Source organism: Cornus florida, unplaced genomic scaffold, assembly GCF_030987335.1.
Source record: "Cornus florida cultivar Cherokee Brave unplaced genomic scaffold, ASM3098733v1 CherokeeBrave_3.0.0_Hap2_Chr05, whole genome shotgun sequence".
Classification (NCBI taxonomy): Eukaryota; Viridiplantae; Streptophyta; class Magnoliopsida; order Cornales; family Cornaceae; genus Cornus; species Cornus florida.
Window position 1 is genome coordinate 76,395,225 of NW_026775575.1, and position 11,343 is coordinate 76,406,567.

Consider the following 11,343-nt stretch of genomic DNA (forward strand, 5'->3'; position numbering starts at 1 on the left):
GAGAGTACGGAAAATTATTAAAGGTTTGACTCAAAAATGTTATAGGGATTTATATCTGATATTAAAGTGTGTCCAGAATTTCTGTACTCCCACTAGTTGGGTCTTAAGGGTTCTGTTTTAAATTAAAAGTGTGTTTGGGTGTATTACTTATTAATTTAAATTATTAACTAATAATGTCCCTCATAATTCACCATAGTTAATAATGATGAGTTTGGATTAGTCGGAGGGCAGTCAGGGACTGACGCTATGATGACTTTGGGTATGGTCAGGGACCTACTTATTTGGGAGTGCACTACCCTTTTATTATGGCCATGGATCTAATGAGCCTTTATTGTGTGGACGTGATCAAGGATCATCTGGGGAATAGACGTACAATCCAGCCACATGTGTGTTTTTGGTAGTCAGGGACTATACGATTCACACCATTTTATTGGACGGGAGCCCGTGGCTCATGTGAGATATGCAGATTTATTAAAAATAAAAGATGGTTATTTATTAAGTTTATAATTAACTGGGTTATACACATTTGAATAATGAACTTATTTGAGTTGCTTATATATACATGAATACAAGGTAAGGTTAATTTGCTGAACGATGATTGTGTTTAGCATTTATTGCTGAGCTTGTGAGCTCACCCCATTATCACATTTCAGGTTCACGTTGAGTAGGAACGTGATGGGATTACATGGTGGTGATGGATTTTGGCTAGCTTGTCGTATTCTTTGGTTTAGTTCAATTTCGCATTGTAATAAGAATGACGATATATTTTGGGATTTAGTTCATTTTGTTCAGTTGTCATGGATTAATTGTGACAAGGTTGATTGTTATTATAGTTGTATCGATTTAATAAATTAGTGGGTGATTTACATCTACTTCTTTATTTAATTATTTTTTTTGTAAAATTGTGGTTGTGTAAAGAAAGTCATGCCAGATTTTAATACTAGACAAGAGTTTATGTATTTAAGATTTTGGGGTGATCGTTTTTCACCACCAACACCCCGTCGACTCCCATCATTACCATTACCTCCACTGCTTTCCACCCACCACCATTGCTGTTTTCTACTACTGTCACCTCCATTGCCTTTTACCTTCATCACCTACACCATTGCCGCATTCCACAACTACTACCACTATCATCGCCTTCCACCAACACCACTGCCATCTTTCAATACCATTACCGCTTTCTACCTCCACCATCATCTACCACCGTTGTCATTTCTTTAAAATATATATATATATATATAGGGACATTTTTGAAAATTTAATTTGAAATTCATTCATTATGAATTTTAAATGGGTCCAACTAAATATTAGAATAGTTATTATCATTTCATTCCTACACATTTTATATTTGCAACCAAATAATAGATTGAGAATGACCATTCCATTTTATTATTGCATACCAAATGTAGCATCACATCCTTTCCATCTCACACGATCCCATTGCTATATGTTTGTCAGGCATGGAATTGAAATTATAATTGGTGAAATATGAAAAAAACAACTCATAAAATTTAACTAAAATTTTCTTTAATTCCACGCATTTTATTAATAATAGAGGTATTAATAAATTTTGGTTTGGGCCTTTTGGCCCATTGCACAATCTTCCAAACACTGCCTACAAACTTCTTGAAAGCCCGAAAGTTGTCCCCACAAATAATCCTAAAGGTCCTGCTGACTAGGATCGTACATCCAATCTCTTCATACCCAATTGAACTGGCTTGTTTCTCCACCATACAATCTGCTCCACGTAGCGCCACAGAAGTCAAACATTCCCATATCATTAGACGAAAATACCCTTCCATAAATATTAATTGACACGAATACCCCATTTCTTAGCAGCATGGGTCTCGTATTAATCGGCGACTTCTTCTCATCAAAACAAATCTACAATTACGTATCTTACATATATTTATATATTACATTTCTATAAATATATTTAAATAAATAGAATTCTCTCTCTGTTTTCACTACTACTCTCTCTCTCTCTCTCTCTCTCTCTCGTAGGGCGAGAATTGGGAACGTTAAGCGTCCGAAAGGTTCGTATTCCTCTCAAACCCTTTGATTATTTATTTCTAGGGTTTCTGTAATATTCTTCTTGTTGTGAAATACATTGATCTTGATTTTTTCCAATCGTTTGGTTGCCGAGAAAGGTAGGAAAGAAAAGGAAAAAGAAATTGGAAGTTTCAGTTTTTATATTTTTATTCTTGTTTCGACTCGAGAGAACAAAAACCTCCAGTCCAGTAACCAAAAACAACTTATTGTGTTAATTTAGAGATAGATCTTTAGAAAATCTCTTCAATATTTATTTCTTGTATGATACTTAGTTTTCTTGGCAACCCAACGGAGGATTAGGGCTTGTGCTTTTTAAGAAAAGATTAAAAAATTTCGAACTTAACACAAGTTTTTTGTTTACTTATTTCTTTATTGTAAACTGTAATTATTCATGTGTCATTATTTGTATATTTATTCAATTTATTTTGTTATTATAATGTTCTGTATTTTCTGAAATTTGCTTTTGTCTTTTCTGTGTAGATTTAGTAGTTATTGAAGATGGGTTTCAATTCAGTTTATAAGGCATTGCAGGAGGTTTTTCCACAGGTAATATTACTGCTAAGTTTTTATGTTTTTAGTTTGTTTCTTTAATTGCTTGATTCAAGTTGAGATTTGTGGTTAATCATGAATGATGTATTGTTTAGATTTTGTCCTAGAATCATGGAGAAGTATGGAGATGTATGTTTGTAGTGGGTAAATGCAAATTCATGATAGTATATTTAACAATCCTTTTCTTCATGTTTTTATAAGGTACTAGTGATTATAACTTATGAAAATCTTCCACTCAACATAGCATTTATTAATAGGGTAACTATATTGAAAATTTTAAGATTACAATAATTAATTACTTAAATTATATAACAACTCTTTTGGTGTTGACGAGCTTCCATTGAATTGTGAGGTTATTATGAGTTCATTTTATTTTATTTTTTGTGAGGTTGATATTTTAATCACTTTTATGATTGCATACCAACTGGTTACATTGTTTTGTGGTAAAATCAATGCAAAAATTTAGCAACCTTTCTTCACTTTTGTGTCATTATCAACGTAGACCACGTTTCAAATGTTATTTTGAACAGCTTGATGCTCGGATACTAAGGGCTGTAGCTATTGAGCACTCTAAGGATGCTGATGCAGCCGTGGAGGCTGTTCTTGTCGAGGTCATCCCCTATATCTCCAAACGGTCCCCGGAACCCTGCTCTTCTAATGACAATGGTGTTTTGCTGGAACAGTCAAGAGGTAATACCTCTGCGAAACGGTCCTCATCACCCTGCTCTTCTAATGAGAATGATGTTTTGCTGCAACAGTCAAGAGGTAATTCCTTTGCTCCTATGTTTGTTGAAATGCTCATACAGTTTTAAATTCAATTTCCAATTTCAGTCGAGACATCAGTTTTTCTTTTTTCTTTTTTTTTTTTTTTTTACCCTTTTCTAGAAGTTGTATGTTGATTGATCAGCTTTCTAAAATTCACGTGTCAGATAAGTCTTTAAATTAAATTCCTTGTGGAAGGTAATCAATATGTGTTCTTTTCAGTTAAATTTAGCTTTTGTAAATGTTGTAGTTGACATAACATGTTGATTTTATTAGCTGGGAAGGTGGCAACCACTTGGCATGTACTCATAGTGCTCTTATTGCAGGTTCAACAAGCTGGGATGAGTCTTTAAATGGTTCTTCATATTATGATATAAATGTTGGTCAAGATCAAGTATGCGGATCTAATGGAATTGAGGAATTGACTTCATTAGGGAAGCGTGAAGAACATAGCGTCAAAGTTGGATCTGATCTGACCTCCCAAGTCTCATCAATCACATTGATAGATGAAAATGATGCAAACGATGATCATGAACAAGTAGGTGGAAACACTGAAAGTGAAGTAGCCATTTCAGTAGGGAAGTATCAGGAAAGTAGTGTCGACGTTGGCTCTGATGAGAATTTACTTGTTTCATCAACCACTTTGGAGCATGAGAATCGTGGTGTAAATGGAAGCATAAATGATATAATACATTCTGATTGTGAAGGTACTGAAGGATGTGGTGCTTGTCATTGTAATATGGCTGTTGATGAGGGAAACAGTCAAGATCAATCTTGTTTAGAGGGAAATGCATTGGAGGTTGAAAATTCTGTGGTTCAGCTGGCTCTATCACCTGTTCAAGAAGAGACACTGATTTCTCCTAAAACCAGTGATCAGTTGGTAGTTGTGTCTGACTTGCTAATTACTGGTTGTGAGAAACCAGAACCAAGTGATTCTTTGGATGTTGCTTCCAAGGAAGATACATATGTTGGTGAAATGATTGCTCTGGAGGATGAGTCAACCTTGAACACTAGTGTTACCAGATCTGGCCAAATTTGTAGAATTGATCTTCTTGAGAATATTATTGAAGATGCAAGAAGTAACAAGGTATTATCAGCATCAAAATTTGCTTGGCTTTTAGTGTCTTATTATGAATTTAAGAGAAAAATTGGGAGCATTACTAGAGTAGGCTTATAATTTTATAACTTTACTCATATACACTTGGCATATGTTCCACATGATCTGAGCCACATGCTGCATATATCTAATACTCTGTAAACTGCCTCCATGTTTATAGAGTAGTAATCAAATTAAAGGGGAAAATTCTAATAGATATATAAGTCTATGTGGCTTTGCATTCTTACCGAAATGGCCATTTCATGTTCCAATTTTTTCTTTCCTTGGCTGCTGAAAATGTCCATTATTTTAATTATGAAAAAAAAGTCCATAATTTCCCATTGTAAGAAATTTTCATAAAAGTATTTACACTAGATTGTATTAAAAATATGTTCTTTCTTTTTTTTGGGTTGTTGGGGGGTGGGTTGGCGTGAGGTTGGAGAGCAAGCTGATTTATGTATCTTAGGAAGGAGAATTGATAATAGCTAGTTGGCATATTTTTTCAGTTTAGTATAAATTACTTTGTCAAGAGTATTTTCTGCATCCAGTTTCAGTTTCATATCGTTTCTTGTGGCTGGTTTTTTTTTTTTCCCCTTGCCTTAATCCCATATAAATGGGGTCAGCCACATTAATTCTCTCTCCAAGCTTCTTAATTACATGCCATTTCACCTACTATATTTAACTTTTTAAAATCATTTATAGCAACATCATCCCATGTTATTTGGTCGCCCTCCCCGTCTCTTACCTTCTATTAAAACTAGTCTTCCTCATTTGACTGGCGTGTCTCTAGGTCTCCAATGTATTTGTCCAAACCATCAAAGTCTACTCTGATTTTTTCACCAATGGGAGCTACATCTAATTATAGTCACACTTTCATTAGTGACCACCTTCATTAGTGATCACTTTCATTAGTTACCCTCTCTCTCCTAGTTACTCCACTCATCCGCATTCTTATTTACTATTTAGGGCCCAACACTCTGCTCGGACCACTCTATAAAACATGGTCTAATAACGGTCCTTGTACAATTTTCCCTTTAACCTATGTGTTATTCTTATCACATAAAATCCATCTAGCTTGTATTTATTTTGTCCAACCCGCTCCAATTCTACTAGTTACATCACTGTTTCGCTATCTATCTCTCCATCCTTTTGTATTATCGTTCCTTTGATAACAAAAGTGGTTATTTTGAGTAATCTTTTCGTTTTGGAGTGCTATTATTATATTGTCAATGTCCCAATCTTTATTAAATTGACACTCCATAAAGATCTATGATATTATAGAAGTCAGGGTTGTTGCTTTTAGGTTACCTTACAAATTCTTTTAACTTTTTTCGTTGTTCTTCATTTTTTTCCAAGTTCTACACTGCATTCTCTATTATTTTATGTTGACTACTGCTGAAGCCTTTTTTCCTTCACACTTTAGATGGTGGTTGGTGATTCTAGCACAAACCTGTGAACTGTCCTTGAAGAAATTCTGTGTTGGACTTGTAAGCTATAAAGATTTGCAATATTGGGATTAGAAGATTTCCCCTTTTAATCAATAAATTTCAAGACAGGTATTTCTTGTAGCCTTGACTAAAAAACAAAGTGTTTTGGTCAATTTGGTTGCTATTGTAGTTTGGGATGACCTGTGATAATTTAGTAAGGTTGATCAACCATTTGTAATCCAACCATCAATCTTTGGTTTTTGGGCTTTGTGTTTTCAGACGTTCCACTATTTATTATAAAACACACTGCATATACATACAAACATAGAGAAGAGAGGTGAACGGAGTACCTGTTACAAATTGCCTTTTGTCTTTTTGTTGTTGTGGGACAGAGCTGTTTTGGATTCTTATAATTGAAAAATGGTGCAGAAAACCTTGTTTTCAGCTGTGGAGTCAGTTATCAGCTTGATGAGAGAAGTGGAAGATCAAGAGAATGCTGCAGAACAAGCCAAGGAGGAAGCTATTAGAGGGGGCTTGGATATTCTCACCAAGGTGGAAGACCTCAAAAAAATGCTGCATAATGCAAAGGAAGCAAATGACATGGTTGTGCACTTGTTACAATATAAATTTTAATTCAATGATTTGAGAATCTAGCTGTTCTTTGACTAATTAAAATAAAATTTTGGTCTACTTTCCTATTGTTGCAGCATGCGGGAGAAGTATATGGAGAGAAGGCCATTCTAGCTACTGAAGTAAAGGAACTTCAATCTCGCCTGCTTAGTTTGTCAGATGAAAGGGACAAATCCCTTGCAATTCTTGATGAGGTGCTGTTTTACATTTTATTATTTATATTCTTTCGCCCCACACGCTTAAATTCCATTTTAGAGTCACTTCTATAGCAATTAATTACACATTAATATAAACTTTAATATCTGGTAGGACGTGCCAAAAATGTGTTCTAGTAATATATGTTTTTGCTTCTAGTACACTGGTGTTGGTAATTCATATATATATATATTCACATAGCTAGTTTGTGTTTGTGCGCATAATCTAACAAAAATAATTAGTTGTCCTGGTTGTGGTTGTTATATTTTAATAAATCAATTAAGTTGGTATGCTATCAATTATATAAGCTCCCACAGTTGCTAAAGTAACTTTGGCATATATGGAACTATGGAAGTAAAGTGTTGTGGATAGTTGTACAAACTACTCCAAATCTATACATTGCTTTGGCAATATCCATTATTTCTTTGGCATTGGGAACACCCTTATTTATATTCATGTTAGCCTTAATTCTCTACAAGATGCAGCAACTTGTTACATTTGGTTTTAAGATTGAATTCTATGCATCCAACTTGCTAAGTTTTGGTGTAATGCTCTCCCCAGTCTACCCGTCAACTGTGAAAGTGGTTTTGATGTACTTTATTACGTGTATTTGATGAGTAATTGGTTCAAGTTCCATGTGATATAGATTCTTGTACCCTTCCTTTCTGCTTTGAATTGTTGAGTAGACTCTCTGAATCTTGAACTGTTTCCTGTCTGGTCATTTGACTTTGCTAAAGCACGATCTGAAAGAGTCTTTGCTCCATATCGCTTTTGAATTTTAAGTCTTATTATGGCCTACCAACTCCATTGATATAGTCTCAGTTTATTTATTTGTAATAAAGAAAGAATAATGTGGAGAAATAACATGGTATCCCATTTTTTCTGCAGATGCGTCAAACTCTCGAGTTACGATTAGCTGCAGCAGAAAAAGTTAGAGAAGCAGCGGAGCAGGAAAGGCTAGAAAAGGTAAAATCTGCACAAAATGCACTTGCTGAGCAAGAACTTGTAATGGAGAAGGTGGTTGAGGAGTCGAAGATACTGAAGCAAGAAGCAGAGGAGAATTCCAAGGTAGAAAATCTCTCCATACATGTAACTGTGTTGATATTTTTAATTCAGGCAGACTTCACGTGATTATCACCATGACTTGAACTTGTCATTTTTCTGTATTGCAGTTACAAGAGTTCCTTGTGGACCGTGGCCGTGTTGTCGATATGTTGCAGTAAGTTCTGTCATTCATAAAAAAATCAAGTTCCAAGTTTGTAGTTCCCCATTTGTTGGCTATATGTCCATTCATAATGGCTGATGCATAAAACCGTATCATATGAAACCATTTGACTGAAGGATAACTCTAAAATAAGTACCAAGGTTCCTACCGATGAGCCTATTTTTCTGACCAGACTTCACCTGACTATATCTTGCTCGAGAGGTTTCATAATGCCAATATTTGTGCTTTCTTTGGCTACTGCAGCTTCTACTCTTGCCTAGCACATTTTTTCCCCTTTGTTTTGGTGGGTAAGCTATTTACACAAAACACAAACACTATGTCTCTTGAGCTGACCGGATTCAACCTTCCATTTGGAAGGAGGACATACCACTTGAGCCAAAAGGCTTGGTAAAACAAAGAATAAAATTAGGCAGGCAAAGCATTGGTAGTGAATTGTTGTAGAGTTGGTTGTTTACATCCTGCTGCTGCTTATTGAAAACTTTGGTTAACAGACAATTTACTTTCCATTTTTATTATATATATATTTTCTTTTTTGCAGAGGAGAAATCTCTGTCATTTGCCAGGATGTATTGTTGCTGAAAGAGAAGTTTGATGAGCGCGTTCCACTTAGCAAATCTCTTTCTTCCAGTCAGACAAGCTGCATCTTAGCCTCTTCAGGCTCATCCCTGAAAAGCTTGGCACCAGATCAGGTTCCTGAGCAAGATGAGCCGTCTGAGACCCCAACGAAGACGAGCCCAAATGCCTCTGTTGATGACCAGCTTTTCCTTGTAGGGGAGGGGGCTAAAGATGATGGCAAGGCACTTGTGGAGGATGGATGGGAATTTTTTGACAACCGCGAATTCTACATTTGAACTCCATGCATTGTGGACAAAACAGAATGAGAGAACTATACAGATTCTATGATACGTTATTTGGGGTAGTTAGTTCCAAGTCTGCTTCACTATTTTCTAAATAAGTTTTTGTTAGCATATATAGTATTTCTGAATATTCTATACTGATCAGGTACAATGAAAGTTCTATGGTGGACTGCAAATTACTATTTCCACAGTTCAGTTGTACAGCATAGATATATAAATAATAGTGGGAATATATATATATTATTGGCATGGTTATCTCTCCTTGTACAATTCTTACGTGAGCTAATAGTGTTTGATAATGTCATATATTTACAACTGTCAACGATCTTAGCAAGATACGTGGGAACTCTTACGTTTCCAAATTGATATCCCGTAAATATTCATGAGAAGTAATTGCTAGTATTTTGTGTATGTTTAATGCAGTTGTCACAGGGTAGAAGTTTTGATCAATCTTATTATTGCTTGTTCAATTTCCTAATGAAGCTAATGGTGTTCAATTATCATTATTATTATTATTATTATTTTTTTTCTCCTTCGGCATTACAACGCATGCACTATTCAAGTCAAGAGTGTGATTTAAGTCCAGAGTGCGATTCGAAAGCAAAACTTTAAGAACTTCTCTTCCAAATCCCGCCCTGGGAGGAAAATTATCATTGTTTACCTTAGTCTTTTTCTCTATCATTGTTGACTGACTATACAGAAACAAATAAATAATGATTGTAACAATTTCAATTACATTTCAACCATGCCTTCTATATATTCTCCCACTTTGGCCCTTTTGGCTTGTTGCGTACTGGAGCGCTTCCGGAAAAATGGTCAAAATCGGAAGCATAAAAATGATGCTTTTGGTTGATTCTGTCAAAAAAAAAAAAAAAAAAAAAATTTCATTTTTAACTAACCATTCAAAATTAAATTTGCAACACTTTTTACCAAACATTTTTATGTTTTTATTTTCAAAAATCTTGGAACAATGAATAAATTATAAACACACTCTAAACTAGAAATATTGTTTTTGCTTTGGATCAAAATAAAAATACAAAGCAACTTCGAGTCAAAATAAAAATACAAAGCAAAAACGGTTGCCAAACGACGCAGTCTTTTCCATCTCCTAAAGTCGGTTCTAATGCATTGTAATGGTACTACTACTTTCTTCTGCTTGGCCAAGAACAAACAAACTATGTTCACCCTGGGTGAGTAGGTCGAGAGCTAGTTTGGGGTCCATTCCCCTGCTAAACCATATCCCCATTGTTTGCAGCAAAGAATTATTAGGATGGTTCCTAACCCTATCTAAATGGAAAAAATAATTCACGGATAGGTCTTCGATGTGAAATAGTGTGACAATATATATCTAAATTGTATAAGCCAAAATTGAATGACCATGATTAGATGTGTCTAGGGCTACAAGTTGGGCATGCTCAATCCAGCCCGGTCCCAACCCAACCTCAACTCGAAGTCGGGTTGGGTTGGGCCAGCTCGAATGTGTTTGAGCTGGACGAGTTGACCCGTTCAATTTTTATTTTATTTTATTTTTCTTACGAACAAATATGCAAATTACATCGTTTCTTTTCCAATTTGAAACATAATGAAATATTCAATTATTAATTTTTAGGTTTTTCAACTCTAATTTTATTTTTATTAATTCAAAAATATAAAACTTACCTTATTTTATCTTAAATATAAAAGTAAAAAAACTTTTTCTTTTTTATTTGTTATTAAATAAAATTTTATTTTTAAATTACTCCGAATAAAACCCTAAAACAATTCGTATACATATATCTAATTCTATAGATGCCGAGTGGGCAATAGCTCCACTCAGAATGGGCAATAGCAAAACCAGAATAGGCAAGAGTGTATATATATATATATATATGCTGTTTTTCTCTTTACCTATTCTCTCTCCAATCACATATATATGTCAAAGACCAATTTAGTGTTTTCGGCAAAAGAAATAGACACTTCACATGTGTGTATATATATATATATATATATATATCTCAAATATTTGAAAGGAAAGAAAAAAGAAAAAAGAAAAAAAAATATGGAAGTTTTTTTAAATGGAAGTTTTTTCAAAATTTCCAGAAAATTTTAATTCATTAATAATTTTTTTTAAAAATCTTATCAAACTATTAGTGTCATGGCTGTGAAGTATTCAATTATTATTTTTTGCGTTTTTTCAACTCTAATTTTTTATTTTATTAATACAAAAAAAATAAAACTTTCCTTATTTTATTTTAAATACAAAAATAAAAAACTTTTTTCTTTTTATTTGTTATTAAATAAATTTTTATTTTTAAATTTTGGGTTGGATTCGGGTTGAGCCCGAGCCCAACCCGAATTGTTTGGGCTTTAAAAAATCCAAATTGTTGGGTAATCTTGGTATGCTAAACTTAAATTCAGCAACAGAAACACAATTTCAAGTCATTGAATCATGTAATGGGTACTTCCTATGTATTATTGAATCATAAATTCTGTTTAACTACAATTAATTTATTACCCATTTACTTTGTTTTCCATGTGTCCCCACTTCAGTAAATTGCTGCTGAACAA

At 34.1% G+C, this 11,343-nt stretch overlaps 1 protein-coding gene across 1 annotated transcript; it reads left to right on the plus strand.

The window, feature by feature from the left end:
* The first annotated feature begins 1,903 nt into the window (after window positions 1-1,903).
* On the plus strand, window positions 1,904-9,051 carry LOC132306928 (uncharacterized). The gene is made up of 9 exons (XM_059804538.1): window positions 1,904-2,039; window positions 2,536-2,601; window positions 3,135-3,369; window positions 3,693-4,453; window positions 6,319-6,492; window positions 6,597-6,713; window positions 7,603-7,782; window positions 7,887-7,933; window positions 8,478-9,051. The coding sequence occupies exons 2-9, from the start codon at window positions 2,554-2,556 to the stop codon at window positions 8,788-8,790; spliced, it is 1,875 nt and encodes a 624-aa protein (XP_059660521.1). The 5' UTR covers window positions 1,904-2,039; window positions 2,536-2,553; the 3' UTR covers window positions 8,791-9,051.
* Window positions 9,052-11,343: the final 2,292 nt, after the last annotated feature.